The sequence below is a fragment of the Dermacentor andersoni genome, chromosome 1 (genome assembly GCF_023375885.2).
Source record: "Dermacentor andersoni chromosome 1, qqDerAnde1_hic_scaffold, whole genome shotgun sequence".
NCBI lineage: Eukaryota > Metazoa > Arthropoda > Arachnida > Ixodida > Ixodidae > Dermacentor > Dermacentor andersoni.
Genome location: NC_092814.1, coordinates 60,465,035 through 60,489,515, shown reverse-complemented (window position 1 = coordinate 60,489,515; position 24,481 = coordinate 60,465,035). Strand labels below are relative to the sequence as shown.

Sequence of the window (24,481 nt, the reverse complement as noted above, 5' to 3'; positions counted from 1 at the left end):
GTTCAAACAAGGTACATAAGGTATGATCTGCACCAGTAAACTGGAACAGCCTGCAGACGCACTCTCTCAGGGACTTACGCGCCGGTCACGGTGCACAAGTGTGAAGCCAGACGCGGCGACCCGATACTGTGACCACGAAGCGATGTGCATGTGCGGGGTGCGAGATGAAAAAAAGAACGTCTGGTAGACAGTAAGTGTGAGAAGAGAAGACGTGGCCAGTGCGAAAAGAGTCATTGTCTGAAGACACGCGTAATCTTCCTTGAATATGGCCAAGGTTTTTTTTACCATTAGTTAGTTTTGTCCCCATGTGATTTATCCGCTGTTGTTCTAGCCCTAAGGTTTAAAGTTATAGCATCATCGTTCAATTCGAAAGCTACTACAAGGTCATTTGTGTACAGAGGCAAAATTGTAGCAGCCAACATCGCCTTCCAACGTTCCCATGCGCTTCGCCCTTTCCTTCTTTCAAACAGAATCAAAATGCTGTTCTCGGCTTTTTTTTTCTTTTTTTTTTTTTTTTTTTGTGGCCTTATACATTTATCGCTCTGGCAACATCCAGCCAGCAGCATGCATTTGCACTGTCATGCGATAAGAGCCACATGGCCTGATACCTACACCAGGCATAACGCCCTATCGCGGGCCAGTCTCGCTGCAGCCGACCTTGTTCATCCATCGCACGCTTGAGAGCAGCACAATAACAGGGCGCAAGCGCCCAGTCACGTGACATTTTTTCATGTTTCGCAGGCTTTCTTTGGAATGCGGAAAAAAGGACCACGTGAAATATGTCGTGTTGGAAACAATCTATTAGGAGGTTTCTCAAGGTGCTCAACAACCTTGCAAATCACACTTGGGGTCTCCAGCCAATACTTAAAAAGTTGATTAATTAAACATAACTAATCCGTTAGTTAAGGGGAAAATAAAAAATAGCCTGAGTAACTCTCGGCCAGTGCCAACATAATCCATTCGGTTCAACTCGCGTCCGCAGTGCCTTTCCTTTTTAAACCTTTGGCTCAAGTTATGTGGGACAACCTGTATACAGGCATGTGCTGTATCAACACATACGAGTGTTTTCCTTACATCTGCCATTAACCCCCTAACTGCCAATGACGAGTCAACTCTTCATGACAAAGGTTGCACCACCTTGTAATTCTGACACACAATCCCAATGTCATGTGCTATTTTTTTTTTAACAAGAGCAGTAAAAATAATTCCTTCAGGCATTCCTAGTATATCTTATAGAGATGAATGGCAAAGCAAATGCAGGTAAAGATATTCCTCACTTTTTATAACTTTAAAAACATTTCTGATGGCAGTTAAGGGGTTAAGCACTAACAACCTGACGTTGTGCTGCAAACACAAACATGCGGCTCTTATCGCATGCACACACACACACAATTTTGCCGTGTGCCACTTTTGCTTTGGATTCTAAGCACCACAAGCTTTTGTATTAGGTTTGACCTAGCGAGCTACTAGATCTACACGACACTACCGTGGCATAGTGCCAGTGCTTCCTGTAATGCTGCAGCGCAACAGATCGCTACATTTTGATACAGAAATGGAAAGGTGCAATCAAAGGCACAAGATGAACTGACAGTTTCATAACCAAATATGCACACTGAATGTAAGGTATTAAAAATAGGAGAAAATTGATGGAGACAACAGGCACTCTACAATTAAAAAGACCCAACTTAAGTACAAACCTCCCTTTCTGCAAATATGAGCACCTACTTTTTATTTCAGCAACTGAACTCTAATCGAAAGTTCACATTTTAGGAAAATCTCTCTCGAGCCACAGATCAGCTTATTAGCAGCAGCATTATGAATCCCAACAGGAGCAGCATCCCTGATGAGTTCACATAACTTCAATATACATACAGGGAAAAAAAAACATCACAGAACTCACCACACAGACTCCATCTTCAGAGTTCTGTCCACAATTACTATTTTCAACTTCTTCAGAAAGTGATTTGCTGTCAACATTGGAATCCAGTACTTGATCTTGTTTTGCTGAAGCAACAACTGGAAAGCTTGATGATGCAGATGGCTGTGAAGAGGCTACCTGTACACTGGAACTATTAGGAGGCACTGCTGGTGAAGAGCACGAGACTGGCACGTCTTTCAGCTGCTCATCATCACTAAGTTTAGCAACTTCCACACTTGCAACCTCACCTGCCTGATTCACTGCCAAAATAGTTTCCTCAAGATGAGCTACAACAGCAGAACTTGATTCAGATGTGCCCTTCGAAGAGGAATCTCCAGAAATTGCAGAATCTGTTACGGGCACTTGAGTAGGTATTGCTTCATTTCTTGCAGGATCAGTGGCACACTGAACATCAGGATTGCTTTCTTTGCTTAACTCAACACTTGTCTCCTGCTCAGGGTGATCAATGTTACCTGGTGTCCTCAAGATGAGATCTTGTACTTCAACCGACTTTGCCATATGTTTTGATGATAAACCATCTGACCCTTGATCTGCTGATACCAATGGCTTCTCTTCAGCACATGAACCATCTGTTTCAACACAACCTTTGGGTAGTTCTTCCTGAGAGCTCTGAATTGACTCCTCTTGTATGTTTTTACAGGACTCGGGACCTGCAGCTTGAAATGAACTCTCAGCCACATCTGTAATGGAGGCTTCTGTGCCAGCATGAGTAGAGAGAGAGGTCTCTCCTGTCGAGACCTCTGAAGTTTTCTGAACAGTGGATGGTGGTAAAGCTCCAGGGGACGTTTCAAGTACAGCACATGTCACACTGGCCAGCTCCTTGCCTGACCCACTATTCTGGTCCTTCATTCCTCCACCTATGGCGGACTGTGCAGTATCGCCATTCTCCTGCAAAAAACAAACAAAAAAATTCTTTTTTCATGGGAAAAGCTAGCAAAATTTATGCAAGAGAGGGCAGGGCAAACAAGGTCCATAAGCCAACGACCCCTTCCCGACTTCGGGTACAGGCACAAAAATCATGATTGAATGTTTTTTTTTCATAATATACTGCATATGCAATCTCTAATAATAAACTGCAAAAAAGAATTTGCCAGTGCACAATATTTTATTAAAACTATTACACATTTATTTCCCCTTCAAGTCATAGTGGAGACTCAATCAAACCTGCACATGGTTAAGTTTTTCTTCAACCAGTGACATTAGTGCAATCACAGGAAGTATAATGTGAAGTGGCATACAAATGTTATGAAGCAAGCAAAATTTATTGCTGCAGTGCACAGAGAGTGTGAAAGTGTGTGCAACATGACAAGAATAATAATCAAATAATAATAATTTCTTCATAAGCACTGTGATCAACATCAGACTGTTCCACTAAAATTGAATCTGCAACATGGCACAAACAGATAAAAAGTGAGAAAAGTAAGTGCAGAGGAAAGTTTGGGAATAAAAAAAAAGCGAGGCTTAAAACTGACCCAAAACTGCACGGAGGGTTATGGATAGGGCCCTTCATATTCAGGTTTTACATTTCCTGAAATTCTGGATTTAGAAATAGGGTCTTGTTTTTAAAAAGGAAAATCAGATAGAAATGGCGTTTTTTGTTGTCTGGCAGCCTAAGGTTAGGAATTTTCCTGGTAACTTCTGCAAACAATTAACACAGGCAATGGTCTCCTTTAGGATACAAATAATACATTTAAACAAGCACAACCATAAACAGGAAAATGTAATTACAAAGAAATACAAAGAAAGCTGCTCGCAAATCATATGACAAACCCCTCTATACAAATCCTCATGGGCAGACATTTTTGCAACAAAAGATTCATGAACAAAAGCAATAAATACAGCAGCATTTGACAATCCATTTGTAGCATTTGGATGACAATCCATCCAGCAGCATTTGACAAACATTCGCAATGTGCATAGACTGGTGCCGCAGAGTGGCCAATGAGAGAAACGCTTCAGGGGTAATTGGCACAGTGGTTCGGTGGCATCAAGCACATTTTAATGTTTGTTGAGAGCGTTTCAGTCCCACGACATCTGGTCTGCACACCATCAAACAAATTCAAATGCAAGATATGTTGCATGCCTCAGTGCACCAATTGAGCCTTCATTTAATTTGATTCCAACGATGGTGCACTTTAAAAAGGAATTAAAGTATACAGATTGGAAAGCCTGTGACGCCGCCAATGAACATTTGCAGTGCACACTTCGTCCCCAAATACTTCTTCAGGAGCAGCATTGGTGATCACAATGCTAATTGTTGGTATTCCTCATGAAATCGTACACAATGCACTTGTATAACGTTGCAGCCACTATATGAACAACTCTTTCAGTGCCACACAAAATGAATGCTCCACGACGTAATGATCCTGGCAGGCATTAAAAGTAGCATACCACTTCATTATTTACAGACCCACAGGACAGCTGTGTGTGGTTTTTGAGTACCATCTAGTGGAAACTGAACAATGTGTCAACTTTGAGTGGCACTTGATTGTTTTGACAAGCCACAGCAAGTTACAGCACTGTGTACATTAGTAGGACTTAGTATTTTGACCTATTTCTGTCTGTAGCTTGACAGATCACATCAGCTGTCACTGGTCTATTTTTTGACATGATAGAAGATTTTGGTGCACCAGTATGGTACTGGCTACATTATGGCTCTTGAACAGGTCATACAATATATATAGTTGTTATTTTGTACTTAGTTTTGTAGGAGAAAGAGCAGAACAGTTTATGCACAAAATATGATGTTATCACATAAAAGTCAAGACACCATGACATAACAAAGAAACTCTCAAAGCAACAACGCAAATAACAAGTGGTGGCATTGTTGGGCGTTATTCACATGTAAAAGAAAAAAAAAACATCTTTATTTGTACTGCTGTTGTGGCCCATTGGTCCCAGTTTTTATCGTGCTCGTTGTTCTATAACAGTTTTTTAACATTCTGTGATGGCAGGTTGCAAGACTTATTGTGCCTAAAAAACTATGCAGTACGAGGCCTCATTGTAGCAAAATAAGCAATTAACTCAATGCTGCATGGACCTACAGGTGTACATGCCTGCACAAAGCCGGCTCAAAGAGCCGACTGTGCCTTTGCATTACTTGTACTCCACGCATTACTCTTCCACACCTTCAATTAGGCAGCACGGATCACTTTTTCACATATTTCAAGGTGACCCACGATGTCTTCTAAAGACAGCTGCTTTGTAAGAGGTAGTGGCAACATGACAACCAAGTAGAATAATGTCAAAATAAATTTGACGTGCTACTAGGGAGATGCGCAGTCGATTCGATAATCTCTGTGGCAGCCCTGATAGATGGCCATGCGCGCCAATAGCTCGTGTGCATTGTAAACAAGGCACAGCTCGCCAAGAGGTTAATAATCTGATGGGGGTGCCGACCCACACGACATTCAGCACCATGTCGCTGAGCGCAGCTATGAAAGTGACGACAGCAAGACCACGTGGAATAAGCTTACTCTTGTTCAAGCATTGTGTGCTAGGCCATTTTATTAAGCTCCACATAGTCCTTGCTCTTTACCCACTTCCAACGCAAACTGCAATGAGCACACATGCTCTTGCGCACACAATGGTTACAATATGTTGAACTATGGCGTTGACATGGGCTAGTTCATGGATTTTGAAGTTACAATGCGAAGGACAGGACAAATAGGTAAGAAACATGAACAATGAAGTGTTGACCTAAACAAACATTACAAAGCCTCAGCCGTTACTGCTTGCTGAGGCTTCTGCACATGTCTAGGGTACTTCCTACCCAACCCACTTTGATTTGTAGTTATACAAATACGCAGTTCAATAAGTGGGTGCAAACAATAGATGTGCTCATAAACAGCAGGGGGTATGCCAAGTTCATTGGAACATTCTAGAAAACAATGTAGAGGGTACATATTTGCATGACGTTGAAATATAGACTTAGCAGGAGGGAGTAAGAAAGAATAAAGTGCCTATGCTCAACAATATAATGAGCCTGGCAGGCTTTTCCCTCCTACTCAGTCTTTGGTTCCACGCAACTCCCCCAGCAACACATTCTACTCAGCTAGAAAACAATGCTCGGACAGTGACACTCTGCACGCATGTGCCCAAGAAAATTAAATTCTGGGGTTTTACGGTCCAAAACCATGATCCGATAATAAGCAGCGTTGCCATTTTAGTGATTTTGTCGCTATATTTCGTGACATGTTAGCAACTGACGTGATGAAAGATACTTCGACAATGGCCTTCTAGGGCGCACTTTATACTAAAAGCTGCTTTTAAGTGGCAGAAATGGGTTGTACGACACGTGGGCTCTCTGATCATGATGCAGCAAGTCTCCACACTGCTTCACAGCATAGTAGCCTTTACAGGATTCACACCATGCTAACAAAATGCCATTTTTTTTTTTACAAAACCTATTTCAATGTGTCTTAATGGTGTGGGTTCAGCACATTCACTAAATACCTTCAAATTGACTTTTGTATAGAATGAATGGTCACAGCCTATGATGAAACACAACTGTGTTTACATTATTTACAGTAATTACATTGAATGCAGTCCATGACGGACGCTGTCTTTTCTTCTAATTTGTCGTCTTATCCGTGCGTCCGCGCTCTCACGTGCCGTGCAGTTGCATTCTTTTTGTCTAGCAGTTCGAAGAAAGGTAAATGTTCAATATCCTCCGCACCCCAGAAAGGCACGCAGTTAGAGTCTGTTAGAGCGAAGAAAGTTCAATTGGGTACAGAAGCTTGACGGGTCGGCGTATTACAGAGTCGTTTGGAAGCTTCACCGAACAGGTTCTGATATTTTGATCACGTCCTCGATGTACTTATTGGATCCGTCCCATCTTCCATAGTTGTCGTGGAGCATTTTCTTCGTAAAGAAGCATAAGATCATCAGCTTTCAGATTGTTCGAAGCTTGAACATTGGCATAGTGCACTGAACACAGGCTAAGAAGCTATTCTCTCCTCCATCTTCTCCAAAAGTGCTCCAGTAACTGATTACGAAGAAGCCACTTTCTTGTGACCGTAGAACAACTTGGCCCTTAAGTATCAACCTCTTCGTTGTGGTAAGGAAGGCTTGTTAGTCGTTTACCGGTTAAGAAATGAGCCAGAGTAAGTATTTCCATTTCTGCTGGTGACGTTGACAAGTAAGTGAGGTGCCTGGAGTTTACTACTGCCTCTACCTTATACAACACAGTCATTAATTCTGGCGTAAGCTTTGCCTTGCCAAGGATCTGCCGGAAGCTGGTTATCACAGTACTTATTAATCTCTCCCAGAAGCCGCCCCACCGTGCAGCTCTTTCTGCGATGAATTTCCATTCTATTCTTCTTTGAAAGCAATAGTCTTGTAGCTCTCCACTGAACAATACTCTTGCCAAGGAGGCGATTTCCTTTGACGTTTTCTTGAACGCTTGCGCGTTGTCCGTGTATGTTACGTCAGGCAATCCTCGACGTGGTACAAATCGACGAAACGTGAGCAGAAGATTTTCTGCTGACAGTCCAGTGGTTAATTCAATGTGTACTGCTCTTGTGACAGCACAAGTAAATAAAACAATGTAGCCCTTCGACGTACTGTCTTTCATGTAGATAAGTCCAGCAAAATCAATTCCAACTGCTTGAAAAGGATCAGATCAGCGTACTCGTTCACTTGGTAATGGTGCAACAGCTGTGCTGCTGGGCTTTAAGCGGGTTTTGATGCAACCATTGCATCCTCTCATGATTTTCTTTACAGTTTCTTTTCGGCTGGGTACCCAAAATTTCTCTCTAAGCTCGGTAAGGGTATCTTGCAGACCATCGTGGAGTGTACGCTTATGGCAGTCTCTTATGACAAGTTTTATCAGATGATGAACGGAGGCAGCAAAATGGGATGTTTAACTTCTTCTGCTTCCTGTGAGAATTGCAGTCGTCCACTTACACGCAACCATCCTTTCCTGTCAAGAAAAGGAAGAAGCATTCTCAGATCTGAATTGCGATTCAGCTGTAGTTCCTTTTCAAGCTGACTGATTTCTTTTGCATAAAGATCCTCTTGAGCCACCTTGATCCAGTAATTTTCAGCGCCACTAATGTCTTCGGCTGTGAGCTGTGGTTGGTCCCTGATGCATTTATTTTTGCAGCTTTTGATGAAACAAAATACCCAAGCTGTTATTTGTAATACTCTTGTGAGGCTTGAGTAACCTCCAAGGTCCATAATAGGCAACAATGTTCTCACATGTAAAACTTGTATGACTTTTGCTTCAGTTAAGTCTATATCATTACTACGTAATTCTGCCTCAAGGGTGTGCATGGGCCATGCATCTTCCATTTCTGTCAACCATGGTGGTCCTTTCCACCACACTGCGTTTGTCTTGAGAAAGTGCAGCTGAACTCTATGTGTAACGTAATCCGCAGGATCATCAGTCCCAGGACAATGTCGCCATTGGCTCTTGTCGGAACAGCCTTGAATTTCGGCCACCCTATGAATGGCTTCCATTTCTTCAGAGACCCTTTTATCCAATGCAGTGTGACCTTGCAATCCGTCCAAAAGAATGTTTCTAACGTGCACTTCTCAAGGGCACTCTTCAGAAATTTCGCTAACCTTGCTCCGAGCAAAGTGCCAAGCAGCTCTAGTCTTGGGAAAGTCACCTTCTGCATAAGTGTCACTCGTGACTTTGCCATTATGAGGTGGCTATGAGCACAATTCTCTTAGCCAAGGAATTTCAAATATGCACAAGTTCCATATGCCCTCTGACTTGCATCACAAGATATATAAATCTGCATGGAGTGACTTTCGCGCCGTCTTGACCCAACATGGGATAGTCGTAGAAGTAAGGTGCTGCAGGTTTGAGCACCAATTTTGCCACTATAAAGCAAGGTCCGAAGGCAAATCTGCGTCCCAATCTGCCTGTCTCTGCCACGACTCCTGGAACAATATTGTGGCTTGAATGTTGAAAGGTGCTACCATTCCGAGCAGGTCAAATATCACTGACACTGCTTGCAGAACATATCTCTTACACGGCTTTTGATCTTTTCCCAAGAAGCATAATGCTGATTTTGTGGCTACTGTCAGCTTGTCTGTTAGAGGATACCACAAGAGTCCCAATATCTTGACAGCACCCAATGGGGCGCTATCTCCTTCAGTTGTGGCAATAAGATCTCTCAGCAGTTTAGAATTTTATGCCCATTTTCTTAGTCGCGTTCCAACGTCTTCCATTATAGCATTTGCTTCTCTGTACACTTTTTGAGCTGAATCCTCACTATCGGCTCCAATAAGAAGGTCATCAACGTAGAAAGAAGCAGCAAGCAACTTGGCCGTTTCTTCTGTTTGATCCTTTACTCCCTTCAGGTGGTGTTGGAGTGTGGCGTTGAGTAGGAATGGGCTTGCTACTGTTCCAAAAGGCACCCTTGTCATGCGCCATTCCTCTATTTTAGGATCAGCTTTTCTCTTAAAGGGTATATCCTTGAACCATAGGAATCTCAAGGCATCTCTGTCTTCCATTTTTGCGCTAATCTGGAGAAAGGCTTTCTCAATGTCAGCCGCCGGAGCAATACGGTTCATGCGAAAACATATAAGAGCAACCAAGTCGGCTAGCAGCTTAGGTCCTATCTCGAGATGGTCATTGAGAGACGATGAATCCGGATCGTGAGCGGATGCGTCAAAAACTACTCGTACTCAAGTCATTGTCGACTCACACCGCACAACAGCGTGATGCGGCATGTAGAAGAGCTTAGAGGGTTGCGCATCAATTTGGCTAGGTACTCTCCCGGCATGACCCATCTTAATATATTTAGTTCCTGATGGTGGTACCATATTTTTCGGCAAACTCTGGATTGTTCGTTTTCTTTCCGAGATACATCAGTCACTTCCGTGCTTGCAATCGGTTATCTTCTAGTTGTCTGCAGCTTTTTTTCCCCGGAAGGGCTACTTGGTAGCGACTGTTGACGAAGGCGATATCGTGTTTAAAATTTTCTAGTACCATATTAGATTCTTTATTTGGAGTGTTGTCAACTGGCATAATCCCGATGCTCTCTAACTCCCAGACCCTCCGCATGCATTGAGTGCTGCTTCCAAAGAGGTGTTAAACGAAAGTGGTCCTTGTAACATCCAGCCAAATGCAGAACCCAGCGCCACCAAGTCTGCCTGGCCATGGTATCGTTTCATTTCTCAGGACATGAATTGCCATAGCTGGTCAGCACCAATTAAAAGATTAATACCAGGAACAGCAGCCATGCCCGGTAACAAGAGCTTATCTGCAAGGTGTCCGTCACTTTCAGTGATTCTTACGTCATGCTCGAGTGGTACTTGAACAACATCCTTGCAAACAAACAGTACTTCAATGGCCTGTACCAGCTACTCCAGATTGTCAAGCTGACTGCGAAGTTTTAGTTCGACAAGGCGATGTTGTATGGTAACTGAGCTTGTCTGTCCAAAAATATTTAGCTGTAAATTAACAGATCCAAGTTCTTTCAAGCCAAGTGTCTTGGATACGTCTTCACAAATGCACGTGCGCTGACTTCCACTGTCTACAATTCCACGAATGTAGGCCTTTTGCTTTTTTCCGATGATCCATGCCCGAAATGTCTGCAATAAAACCTCAGCATCCACGTACGAACGAGAGCTGGTATGAAGACTGTTCGCGGTTAGGGGGATTTCTAGTTCCGTCTTCTTAGGTTTCCACTTGGGATACCACATTGAGGAGACGTGTCTTCCTCTGCATGTTCCACACTTGACTTTTCAATAACAGTCTTTGGCAAGATGTCCTCTCACAGTGCATCGATAACATCGGTTCTCTGTAGTCAATTTCTTCAACTTTTCTTCATGGTTGATCCTGCTGTCACAAACTGAATTTGAGTGCTTTGAAAACCCACAGAAGAGACAGTCCTTCTCTAATTTTCGAGGAAGACTGCAGGACAGCTGCTGTTGGTAAGGTGGAGTGCAAGTTTCTTTTCTCCGCAGGTGGTTTAGCGCATTTCTTTCCTTTAAAGTCACGAACTCCACTTCTTTCTCGGCTTTCAACTTCCACGCGAAGATATGTCAAGAGTTCTTGCAACTCCTCTTCGGCTGTCACTGTCGTTGAGTCTTGCTGTTGTACAGAGCCTGAACTGTCGGTAGCAGACGGTGATGACTTTGAACTGCGTTTTTTTCGGTAATGGCCAATGACAATGTCTGCTGGCAATGCCTTCAACAGAATGTCCGTCATCATAGTTGTATAGCTGGCAGGACTGACGTTTCGACCTTTCAGGCCTCTGATATGGCACTGCACATAATCCAATAGCCTTCGAAGATTGTATACATCTTCTGAGGAAGCAAGTGCTGGTAGTGTGCGCAGACAGCGTAGATGCTCCTGCACAATGCGATGCTTATCGCCAAAACGACTCTTTAGAATTTCGATGGCATCGTCGTAGCACTCGCCTGTCGCTTGTAGACCAGAAATTGAAGCTGCTGTTGCGCTGCTCAGAAGATTCTTCAGATATTGAAATCGTTCTCCTTTCGTCAGCTTTTCGTTTCCATGCACAGACGCCTTGCATTGCTCCCAAAAACCAGGCCAATGACAAAGCTGTCAGTCGAATGTCTGCAGCTATAATTAGAAGCTTGATTATTTGCGCGGAGCGCGATCATCGAGTGCATGTGATGAACCTGCAGCTGCGGAAGGGGCAGTCATAGAACACAGACTTTCATGGAGTAGCCACTCGCGAACCTTCAGCTCCCCCAACATACCTCACGCAGCATCTTGATAAGTCAACACAGTTGCAAATTCTGTCGCGAACTCGTCCTCAGGGATAGCTTCTTCTATCTCGGTGTTAAGCTTGTCCAAATCCACATTTTTTGCATGTAGACGTTCGATCAAAGATGAAATCTTTGCACTGTCAGCATTTTCAATCACGGCTGTCGCTTCATTGATGAGACGCGTATTCATCTGGCGTCGCGCCGTTCGCTTGTCTTTGAGGACTTTGAGGTGGTTCATTTTGTGTTTCAACAATGTGTGACCTCGCTCACCTTCTCAGATGGACGCTGAGTTTGTGTCTTCACGGCGAAGGGTAACGGCGGATGGTCCAGTCAGGTCGTACCGCCTGGCTTTCGGAGGAGGTTTCCGCTGTCCTTACAATGTGTTGTCTTCGCTTTCAATGTTCCCTATGAGCACTCCAGGCGTGTAGAGTCCCGGCGACTACCACCGGCGGGTTTCGGCACCAGAATATAGAATAAATGGTCACGGCCTATGATGAAACAACTGTATTTACATTAGTTACAGTGGTTAGACTGAATGCAGTCCATGACGGACGCTGTCTTTTCTTCTACTTTGTCGTCTTCTCCATGCATCCATGCTCTCGCGTGTCGTGCAGTTGGCTTCTTTTTCTCTAACTCTTCAAAGAAAGGTAAATATTCAACATTTTGCATGAGCAGCAGTAAAGAAATTTACCAAAGCCTACCGTAATAAATTTTATGTAGCAATTTCGAATGTAGCACGTGAATAAGGCAGAGTGCAGAAAGGCATTGATATCGGAGCAGCCGGCTCATTTGAACACACTGCTTATTTTTCTCATGGTTTTTGAGCAAATCCAGGGAGTCTACCAAGATTACATTTTCAAATTTCCTGAGTTTTCCAGGTTTTCCCTGAGTGCCTTTGCAAAATTCCCTGAATGACGCAGAACTGTTTTATGTCAAGAGGGGCTGAAACCACGTTGCCCGATACTGTCACTCTCTAGTAAGCACATGAAAAAAACAAAAAAAAATGACTTAATTCAGTTTCAATACTAAGGAGTAGTGTTTATGTTATTCAAAAAGAGAACAGAAAGGAGGGATTAGTAAAATCCACAGCAAATAAAATGTCTTCGAAAAAAATTGCAAATCGAGTCGAACATCCTCAAATACGAATAAAAAATAGATGCATACAGAAGCAAATATTTTCGAATATAAGCTATTTCTATCAACTGATAGCAAGCTCAATGGCATGAGGCCCGAACTTTGTCACAATTGAGATTCTCTCTCAACAGCTCGTAGATATAAGGTCAACCTCATCTGTCCCGACATACTCTCAGCCCGCGCATGACGTCTGAGTGTTCTGTTTCACTGCTATAAAGAGTTTATTTTGGTTTGGATGAGGAACACCTGCATCTGGACATCAGCGGACACTTTTTTTTTTTTTTTTGAGTTCGAGCTACTCGAAAACGGCGGCAGCACGCTTCCTTTCCTGTTCATTCCGCAATGCCTAGGTTCTTTCTGTTCCTGTTCTCATTCCGCCACTCGTTCGCCCCACGGAACATTTGAAGCATCATCTTGGTCAGTTGCACAGTCCACGTCCGATTTTTCAAACTCCCTAGGGGCCACGAAAACGTTCGAAAAATCGGCCAGTTGGAAAAAATAAGCGCATGTTATTTACTGCCCTTAAGGGCTCAAACCACCACAGGCACATTCAAAAACGCTCTGAAGGCCTGTCGGTACACGTATTAGGCATATCGGTGCTCTTACAGCAACAGGAGATACCGGATGCATGCATGTATAATTAAGGAATACATACTGTGTCTCGTGGCAATAGCCCCTTCCCACTCTTGTTATGCTTCACTGCAATACTTTTGCGTATGCTACACCAAGTAACATTTCTGTAAAGAGACGAAGCTGACTTTCGGAAACCGGCATTATGCAACGCACCGTGCTTTCCAAGCTTCTAAGCCAATCGCGAGGACCATAAAGGCGCAGTCAGTGCCATTGCTGACAGCAGCGAATTCTTCCAATTAAAAACACTACACACAATGGCAAGAAGCTTAATAGCGAATGTCGAAGCAGCTAGGTCTAGCGTTGCCGCAGTGGTGTGTTACGGCTGCCAGCAGATCTGTGTGCAACAGCGCCGGTTCGAGTTGGCGAGGTAATCAAAACAGCAGTGGTGGTGGCTTTGTTTAATGAGGTTTCGGACCTGCGGTCACGGCGAAAAATCCGGAAAATTGGACGGCAAAGGGTTCTTGCGTCTTAAATTTCAGACGTTCTGATAGATTGACTCTATGGGGTACGTGGTGCCGCCACGAAGCTGTCCAAATTATTGGGCACCCGGAAAGTTGGTCGTTGAACTGTACACTGGAAACTGCTCCAGCCGACAACAGGGCATCAAAGACAATTCATTACGATTCCTGTCTGTTACTCAAGCCAGCATTAGCGCGACTTTCGACGCTTTCAACAAAATTATCGCTAATTTTCTCCGATAGAGGCACAATTTCCCCGAGTTTTCCCTGACTTTTTCCAGACTACTCAAAATCCCTGAGAATTGCCGGTTTTCCCGGTTGGTAGACACCCTGAAATCAATACTACACGAAAGAGCCTTTCCAGTAGATCAAGGGGTGGAAACGTAGGATTTTAACTGTATAAAGGTCCTAAAATTTTCATTGCTGTGTTAACAGGCGGCCAAACATTTGTCAGAATTTAGCAGTCCTTTCACGAGCGCTGACAGCTAGAAATTTTGCAGGAATAATGTGAACGGTACCTTTTCATGCAAGAAAAACCAAATTATTCATGTTCATTTAGCTGAATCATGCTGCATTTGTTACCCCAAAATCTGACGGCAAACGCAGAATTTCAGCTGTCATCATCCATTGATTTGCAAGTATATTAATAAAGTAAAAGCCCTCTACACACTGACGGTAAATTCACTGTTTATTCCTCACCTGTGTGGACCCTAGATGAACATGAAATGCTTAGATAATATACACCACTTAGCTTGTATTATTGTGTTCCAAAATTCCTATGGTACTCAAAATTAACTAAAAATTTTTAGCCACACTTTCAGCGACATAGCAGCAAAATGTAGTGAAAATTTAGGTTTTGTTTCACTTTAGTGACACACTTCAGATAAGTTGTATACAAAAATGATATAAGCCAGATAACTTGTTAAAACTCAAAAAATGATGCCAGTTCTATGCTGTGAGCCACTGCAAGTGGAATAATTGCGGAAAGAGATAGTCAAGCTAACAAATCAGCAAATTTCTTTTGAGGGTATGGTTGAAGACCGAAGGTCCCAACAGTGTTCGGACCTTGTTATGTAGTACTGAATAACTTCGCATTCAGCGGACATTGAACAGTATACAGGAGAATATAGAGATGTAGCATCTGTAGCATTTTTAATGTAATCAGTAAATTCAGAATGCTCATTCAATGTGATATTTGCTTTCCCTAATGTAACAATATTCCTAAACAGGCACAAGTAGCACTGTACAAGATTCATACAAAAATGCCTTGTGATAGAGAAAATATAAACAGTGGCCAACTTTTGACAGTACATTTCCCCATATCTTGGTAATAAACTCTGTTTACTTGTGCATGTTTGTGTGTGTGTGTTTAATGAGGCCGTAACTTTACGCTTGCTCCAGACAGACAGCTACCCTAGCCCCGCGGTCCTACATCACATCTACCCAGGTTTATATCCAACAGATGCCTGTAAAGCTTGCGGACAGCGAGCAACGCTGCAACATATGCTCTGGGAATGTGCCGGCAACCACGGTAATGGGACCACATCCGTTCGCGACGCATCCGTAATCGCGGCCGTTATCACAGTACGGGAAGCCTCGAGCTCGCTTCTCCCCGACGCCGCCCCGGCTGCGGGGCCCGCCGGGGACCTTCTCCATCGGCGTCACCACCGCTGGGAGGCGGCTCTCAAAAGTTCAGAGTTGGCAGACCAGCTCTGGGCCGTCCGGCAAGCCAAAGATGCCGCCCGAGTCCAAGGACTTGGAGCCGCCACCTGAGGCCACCACAACGAAACTGCCGGCCATTCATTAATAAAGTTTCTTCTCTCTCTACTTGTGCAACCGCAGTGACAAAGTTATGATTGTAGAGAAGGACTAGAACGATATAGTGGGCCGTCCTCTTCAGCGCTTTTGCTCATGAATGCCACTCGTGCTGAGTGTCCGTGCCCTGCGCTAACGGTCAGTCCCAAATGCCGGCATCTAATAAACGCCTTTACAAGTGGTGGAGGTTGCTTCGACCTACATCGTCAACCCTGGAACTTCGATCCTGTACCCTATGCTCAACCATGCCTGAAGACGCATCCCAGTAAGTGCCTTTACAAGTGGTGGAGGTTGCTTCGACCTACATCGTCAACCCTGGAACTTCGATCCTGTACCCTATGCTCAACCATGCCTGAAGACGCATCCCAGTAAGCGCCTCCTCAGTCGGTCTTCTGCTCTGGTGTGCCTCGGCACAGGGACCCTGCCATTTTCAGCGGCACAGACGACACCGACGTCGAGGACTGGTTGATGACATAAGAAAGGGTAAGCGCCCACAACAAATGGGACGATCCCACCAAATTTAGCAACATGCTCTTCTATATCACGGGTGTCGCCAGTTTTTGGTACAACAACCATGAGACAGCTTTTCCAACGTGGTTCAATACCTCTTTAGTGGCTGTGTTTGGTCACCCTGCTGTGCGCAAGCTGCAAGCAGAATCACGTTTGCGAGAACATGCACAGCAGCTGGGTGAATAATTTATCAGCTACATAGAAGATGTACTGGACTTGTGTAAGTAAGTCAATGCGACGGTGTCAAGAGTCTGACAAAATCAGAAATGTCTTAAAAGGGATAGAGGACGATGTTTTGAACATGCTACTTGCCAAGAATCCTCAGTCCGTGACAGACATCACTATGCCAAAGCTACGAGGAGCTACACAAACAGTGCTCGTTGACATGTCGCCCTTCTTCATGTGACAACCTCATTGCTGGTTTGGCTACCATCTCCGACCAGTCAGCGTTGCTTGCTAAAATGAAAGCATTCGTTCGGAAGGAAGTTGCACGCCGGCTCTCCTTGGTATCCTTCGCTCAGCCGCCACATCTCCAACAGCCTGCATCAAATTTTACGCCTCCGCTCCATCACGCAATCGAGCAGGAAATCACCAAGGTCTTGCCAGACTAAAGCTAACACCTCCTTGCGGCTGCACCACTCAGCTACGCTGAAGTCGTTGCGGGGACCCAGCCACTCTCTTCAAGTATACCTCTTCGTTCAGACGACTTCATGCCTAGACCACGACTGCCAACCGCCATGCAGTCATGTCAGCAGCCGCCCCATACAATGCGTCCTGTGACATGGATGGGAGCTGCCCCGGCAAGCCGGTGGCGTAGTACTCCCGACAACCGGCCAATATGCTTAGCCCCCCCCCCATGCGGCTACGCCGGTCACATCGCACGTTTTTATAATCATGTGAAGCCACCTAGCACCGCACCGTGACAAGCCAGTCCAACCGTTCATATTAGAGCCCCCCATCGTCTATGTCGCCGACATTGCACCCGACCGCAACTACCCACCGTTGACCTTCACATCGTCGCTCACCCTCGCCGATGCAACCTTGCCCCGTAACTTGGGACGAGGAAAACTAATCGCAGCAGTCCAAGAGGCAAGGACTGCGACCACGTCGAAATGTGAAAGTCCTCACCGCAGTCCCTCGAACGTGATCAAAGTGTTTGTTGATGGTGTTCGTGCATCTCCACTCGTGGACACTGGAGCCGCCTTATGTGGTATGAACGCTAAGCTTTGCCGTTCACTTCGGAGAGTCACGCCACCCCTTTCTGGACTGTCCCTCCGCACAGCTAGTGCTCAGCATGTTCACCCCTTGGCAGCTCGCACTGCTCGAGTTATCATTGCAGACGGTCTCTATACGCCATAGAATTCATCATCCTTTCCTCGTGCTCTCATGACGTTATCCTCGGCTGGGATTTTCTCTCGCGCCAAAATGCAGTTATTCATTGCGCACGGGCCGAAATAGAACTCTCGCCGCTGTTAGATTTGCCACTCACTGACAATTCTTCGCTTTAGAGGAAACTACTTGTCCGAGCCGACACCCACATTCCTCCAAACGCATCAATGGTCGTGCCCATGTCCTGCAGCGAAATCTCAGACACTGTTGCACTACTGTCTCCATCTGACCGCTTTCTCACTCGAAAGGTCTGATGCTGCCTTTTGCGACAATGGACATCACACAGGGCTACAGCGCCATTTTCGTTTGAAACCCGTTTCCATACCCTATGTTGCTGTTCCAAGGGGAATGCTTTAGCAATGTAGAAGCAATCAAAGTCGTGCAAGTTATGGACGTGCGCAATGACAATTACTGTGCTAGTTCCAGTGCGCTCAGTGCTGTTTCTACGTGTGATGTATCGCCCAGTGATGTGTTCGGTTCTATTGCCAATGCCCTTACACCAGTCCAGCAGTCTCAGCTTTTGTGCCTTTTAGAAGAATTTTGTTCTTTCAATGTAGGGCAGTCTTCCCTGGGCCACCAACTGTTACATAGCATCGATACTTGCCTGAAACCACCATTGCAGTGATGTCCGTATCATTCATCTCCTGTGGAACATCATGTAATCAATTAACAAGTTGACGACATGCTTCGCCGACATGATACGACCTTTCAACAGTCCATGGGCATCCCCTGTCGTCCTAGTTACGAAGAAAGATGGTTCTGCACGTGTGAACAAGATCAGTCGCAAGGACGTCTACCCTCTCCCGCACATATACGACGCGACTGACACTCTACAAGGCACATAATTCATTTCATCTCTAGATTTGCGCTCAGGGTATTGGCAAGTACCCATGGCAGATGCCGATCGGACGAAGACGGCTTTTGTCACATCCGACGGCTTATACGAATTTAACGTAATGCCTTTTGGACTTGGTAATGCGCCCGCAACGTTTGAGGGCATCATGGAGACAGTTCTGCATGGCTTGAAGTGGCACACGTGCTTGTGCTATCTTGACGACATTGTTGTTTTTGCCCCTGACTTCCCCCACGTACTTGTAACGGCTCCGGTCTGTTTTAACGTGTTTAACAAACACAGGGCTACAACTCAACCTCAAGAAGTGCTGGTTTGCTGCTCAGCAGCTGACATTTCTATTCCAGGTAACGTCGCCTCCAAGGATGGAATTCTTCCCGATCCAGCCAAACTTCGGGCCATTGCCGAATTCCCTAAACCTACATCAGTCAAAGACCTGCGAAGTTTTGTAGATCTGCGTTTCTGCTTTAGACGCTTCATCCGAAACTTCGCCACCATCATATTGCCCTTGACGAAGCTCCTTGGAAGCAGCGGGCCCCTCACTTCGTGGTCATCAGAGTGCGACAAGGCGTTCGCAATCCTGCGCCATTTGCAGACTTCACCTCCCAATTTCGCCTCACTACGACCTGATGGCCCCTACAGAGGTGCACAACGATGCCAGCAGTGTTGGCCTCGGTGCAGTCCTTGCACAGCAAAAACACGGGTTTTCTGAATACATGGTGGCTTATGCAAGTCGCACGTTTACGAAAGCCGAAAGTAACTACATCGTTACAGAAAAAATGTTTGGCGATCATCTGGGCTCTTAATAAGTTCCGGCCATATTTATATGGCGGCCCATTTCACGTCGTCACGGAACACCACGCACTTGCTTGGTTGTCATCACTGAAGAGCCCCTCAGGCCCCTCAGTGCCCGTTGGGCACTTCGCCAGCAGGACTACGATATTCATGTGCTCTGCCGTAGCGGCCGCCAGCACTCTGACGCCCTTTCGCATGACCTGACGGCCCCTACAGAGGTGCACAATGATGCCAGCGGTGTTGGCCTCGGTGCAGTCCTTGCACAGCACAAACACGGGTTTTCTGAATACATTGTGGTTTGTGCAAGTCGCACGTTTACGAAAGCTGAAAGTAACTACATCGTTACGGAAAAAATGTTTGGTGATCATCTGGGCTCTTAATAAGTTCCGGCCATATTTGTATGGCCGGAACTTATTATTTGATGTCGTCACGGACCACCGCGCACTTGCTTGGTTGTCATCACTGAAGGACCCCTCAGGCCCGCTCAGTGCCTGTTGGGCACTTCGCCAGCAGGGCTAAGATATTCGCGTGCTCTGCCGTAGCAGCCGCCAGCACTCTGACGCCCTTTCGTGCTCTCCTTCGCCCAACAACAATGCCCACTGCTCCGTATCCCAGCTTGCCGTTTCTTCCATCCGAACAGCGCAAGGACCACTGGAATACTCGCTGATAGACTTTCACAGCCAACCACTCGCGCGTTACATCGTCAAGCCCACCATTTCGCCATTCACGACGACCTACTCCACCGACGAAATTACACCGCCGATGGCCGCCAGTGGTTGCTAGTAGTACCCCGCATTCTGCGTTCTGAAATATGCGCGTCATTCCACTCTGATCCACAGCGTGCGCACTCGGAAGTATCCAAAACATACCAGCGCATTCGGCGCGGGATGTAGTACAGCAGCATTCAGAAGTCCATTCGCTCGTGCCTCGATTGTCAGCGCCGGAAATCACCGTGCCTTTCGCCAGCTGGTCTGCAACAGTTACCTTGCCCTACCCGGCCGTTCGGGCGCGTCGGCATCATTTTGTATGGACCACTTCCCCTGACATCTGCTGGTAATTGCTGGGTTACCGTGGCTGTTGACCACCTCACGGGATACACCAAAACTGCCGCTCTCCCAGCGGCTACAGCGCGCAATGTTGTCTCCTTCCTTCTTCGCCGATTCGTACTGCGTCCACCACAGGAGTTGCTCAGCGATCACGGACGAGTCTTGTCGGAAGTCGACGAGCACGTTGTGCACCGCACAACTACTGCTTACCATCCGCAGACCAATGGCCTCACAGAATGTTCAACCGTATCATTGACGACATGCTCGCAATGTACGTAGCCTCCGACCACACAAATTGGTATGCCATTTTGCCGTCTGCAACCTACGCCTACAATACGGCCACTCAGAGAACCACTGGCTTTTCACCCTTTTGCTTATTGTACAGCCGGCACCCGTCGTACACAATCGGCACAATCCTTCCGTACAAGCCGGATGCATCTGAGTGCACGCTTATTTCTGCCACAGCCAGGCATGTCGAAAAGTGTCGAGATCTCGCGTGGGCCTTTACTTCAAATGACCATGAGCGCCGGAACTTTCGCGGTGACACCACTGCGCCCACATTCCTCCCAGGAGCATTTGTGTGGCTCTCGGTCCCTTCCACTGCACCTGGGCTCTCGTCGAAACTACTTCCCAAGTATGAAGGCCCCTACCGCGTCGTCGAACGCACATCTCCGGTCAACTATGTGATCGAGCCCATTGAACCTAAAGCCCCTCCATACACGTTTCCGCCAACCAGGTTAAGTACTGCCAACCTACCCTCCTCCTCCACACTCCTCTCCCACTCACCCCCTTAGCTTCCGGCATCAAGCGGAACTTACGTAGCTACACCTTCCTGTTCCGAGTGGAAGTGAAGCTATGTTTTTTAGTGTTGTTTACTTTCGTGTCGATGGAGAGGCTTTAATTGCACCAGCTGCGGTTTAAACTGTGACTATTCTATCCAAGAACCACCGCCTACTGTAATCAGCGATCTGATCGTGTTCGCTGCTTCGCGTCAACCTGCGACGGGTTGTACCACGAGAGCCAACGTACAGTGGAATGTAGTGCCTGGGCGCTTGGAGACCACTGCCATTTTTTGTGCATTCTGAAAACAGCGACCGCGAACTACTACTTCAGCGGAATACAACAGCTTGTCCCATTTGCATTCTTCTTATGGTGACTGTCACAGCTCTGCTAAGCACGCGCGGGCATCTCACCATCATCTAACAGCAGTCAAAGCGGAAATTCTCGCAGCGCAACTCCAGGAAGCGGAAACGCCGGAACCGGAAATGCCGGAACCGGATTTGGTGTGAAGGGATAAGGCGGCGCACAACAAAGGTTGGCACTACTTAAGAAAGCGGCGGTGACGCGTGGATGGAGGGGCTTTAGTTGAACCCTCTTAGGTCATGCGCCGCCGTGGACGAGACACTGTCAATGTCGACCGCCTCAAGACCTATGACCCACTCATAGTGACAAGCTGTTAGGTCGCCGGGTGGCCCCCTTTTCGTTCCCAGGGGTAATTCTTGAGAAGGATTGGAACGATATAGCGGGTCGTCCACTTCAGCGCTTTTGCTCATGAATGCCGCTCGAGCTGAGTCCGTGCCCTGCGCTAATGGTCGGTCCAAACGCCGGTGACTAATAAACGCCTTTACATGATAAACAAAAAATAAGGTCTAAATATCGTCAGACAACAGAACCGATGGCATAAAACAAATAGCTGGTGGCTTGCCCAGTTAACCCGAAATTCCACGTCACGTTCATATTTGTTAGCTACACCAGAAACGCCTCATGAATGAATGAACTTTATTCTCATGCAATACACCGAAAAGGGCCGGTACGAAAGGCCTCTAATAATAATAATAATAATATTAATAATAATAATAATAATAAACCCACATGCTAACATTCCCCCAAATGCATGCTTCCATGCAATATTTCACAGCCTGAAACGCGCTGAAAAACGTACATTTATTCGGCTCGTTCTATGATGCAGATTCAACATAAGCATCTCAGCACTAAGCGAGCTAAAAAACTATAATATGACCAAAAGTTAAACTAGCCCACGATTTCCTAAAGCTTGTCTAAACTGATTAACGCGCACTGTGGGGGAGGCGTGTGAAAATAGCAGGAGCGAGACCAGGCGGGAACAAAATTCGCCGTCTGTGGGCGAGCGCGGAGGCAGTCATGTAATTTGATGTCAGTCCAGGTCACATAAGGATAAATCTCGCACAGTATTACCCACTAATATTGTCAAGCAACGCGAACAGAGAAGGGGGTGGCGGAAGGATTAATACATCATACACGTGAACACACCTTGCTTTAGAGCTATACTAAAACGTCCTCATTTTGCTCGACGAGACAACAAAATGAAGACCGAAGACCGTGGTATTACTCATGACTATACATCACCGAGTGCTCGACCGCGGTAACGAAAAATGACAACGCACTGAGGAAGTTACAAACCAGGAGGGATAAATTGACGAAACAATCGTAGGTAGCTCTCGCGGTTAACGCTATAGGTATGACGCGCACAATAGTAACAGCGCCCGTACGCGACTTATTGGGGTAATTTTCGCAGTATACAAAGTATTCTTCACACAAAAACATTGAAGTGTCACACACGACGACAGTGCAGAACATAACCATCTTGGATAGCAATTTCGCGACGTAAGCCTTGCAACTACTCCCAACGTAAACATTCCATTTAGTAAGTCAGTGACACTTTTGGGGGTCCAACAGCATCTCTTTTACCTCATGAATGGCACTTTCTTTCGCGGTATTGTTACAGTCGGCTTCTGACATAGCGTCGTGACTCCTAGGCGCTTGAGGATCGACACACTGAGAGTCTGCGAACACCACTTGCTCAATCTCAGCCATGCTGTGCGTCTGTGTCTGCCAATGTTGCTGAATTCAGCATATCGCTCGCAGCCACAGTACCATATTTTGTTCACGGTCGCAAGCGTAACGTTCATGCTTTTATTATGAATCATGTCAATGCAAAGTTATTGTTATTTTTACAGCTTGTTCCAAATAATTTCTTTTTCACAGAGAGTTCTCGCTGGCGCTGGTGGGGTTTTCACTTTGGCAAGAGTGTACTGGACAATAGTAGAGTGGCCCGAACGGCGCTCTCCCGCTGAGGCGCTGCGTGTTGAAAAATTTTGCGGGGGCGCTGCGAGCGAACTGGATTGGGGAGGAGACGCGCTTCGAGGCATAAACAACGTTATTTCACTGGGGGCGTTGAGACCGATTGCGCGCGTACGCTCTTATAATGGTGCTTTATTTCAACTGCAAACTTATGTTAATACCTTTTTGCTACGTATACATATTTGAGGCAGGGGTTATACAACATGACGTCTTAAATTCTGCTGCCGTTGTCAAATGCGTCGTCTGCTATCGAGCGCACGTTCGCTGCGCGTACGCTGGTGGATGCCCAGTTTTTCTCGCAATAGGTCTGTGCAGCAAATTTTTTTGTGCTTTTACTTGCTTTTGTGCGCTCGCGACTCTTGTCGACCGGTACCAATTGTGGTTTTAACCGTGTCAACTGCTATTTGTAACATTGTTTTCTAAAAGCAACACGTAATTTTTGCCACAGAATTAAGCCGCCTATCTGCAACATGAAGCTACGTAACGTGGAGAAGGTTGCTATTGCTTTGGCTCTTTTGGACGACAACAGAATGCAAATATACACAGACTCTACATCGGCAGTAAGGGCGTTCGCCTCGGGCTCCATCGCGGAAGAGGCCCACAGTATTCTCAGGAACAGGGTAATCACTCTACATACGATTACTTGGTTTCCGGCACACTTGGGTCTAAATCTGGACTCGCTCACCAATCTCAATGACATTGCCCACTCCCAGGCCCGCGTACTAACTCTCCGCGCGGGACGAGGAGCCTTGTACAGTCCTATGTCCAAGAGTTCCGGGACACTCGATCTATTCACCTTTAATAAATTCACAAAACATTTCTATCTGGAGAGAAGATTATTTCCTCCAGCACATAAAAAGCTCACAAGACGTCAATTTAAGCTATAACCCTTAGGATGCTTCAGACTAGCTCTTGTACTATAGTCTGGCCTTCATACACTCTTTCTTTCCGGTCGTACCTCATGCACAGTGTCCTAGCTGCGGGGGGACATGCAATTTAGGTCACGTGCTCTGGCGGTGTCCCTCGTTACGAGAGGATAAGGACATCACTGAACAGAAGTGGAACTCGGCCATCAAGAGCCCGGACTACCATCGTC

General features: G+C 46.0%; 1 protein-coding gene across 5 annotated transcripts in view; it reads right to left on the bottom strand.

Moving 5' to 3' along the window:
* LOC126545637 (uncharacterized) overlaps positions 1 to 23,130 on the bottom strand; it is a 152,116-nt gene extending 128,986 nt beyond the window's left edge. For all 5 annotated transcript variants that reach the window (XM_050193563.2, XM_055061540.1, XM_055061539.1 and 2 more), the window contains exons 1-2: positions 22,993 to 23,130; positions 1,901 to 2,827 (exon numbers count right to left, since the gene is read on the bottom strand). In XM_050193563.2, the coding sequence (XP_050049520.1) occupies positions 1,901 to 2,827; positions 22,993 to 23,118 (1,053 nt within the window). In that variant the 5' untranslated portion in view covers positions 23,119 to 23,130. The remainder of the gene's footprint in view (positions 1 to 1,900; positions 2,828 to 22,992) is intronic.
* Positions 23,131 to 24,481: the final 1,351 nt, after the last annotated feature.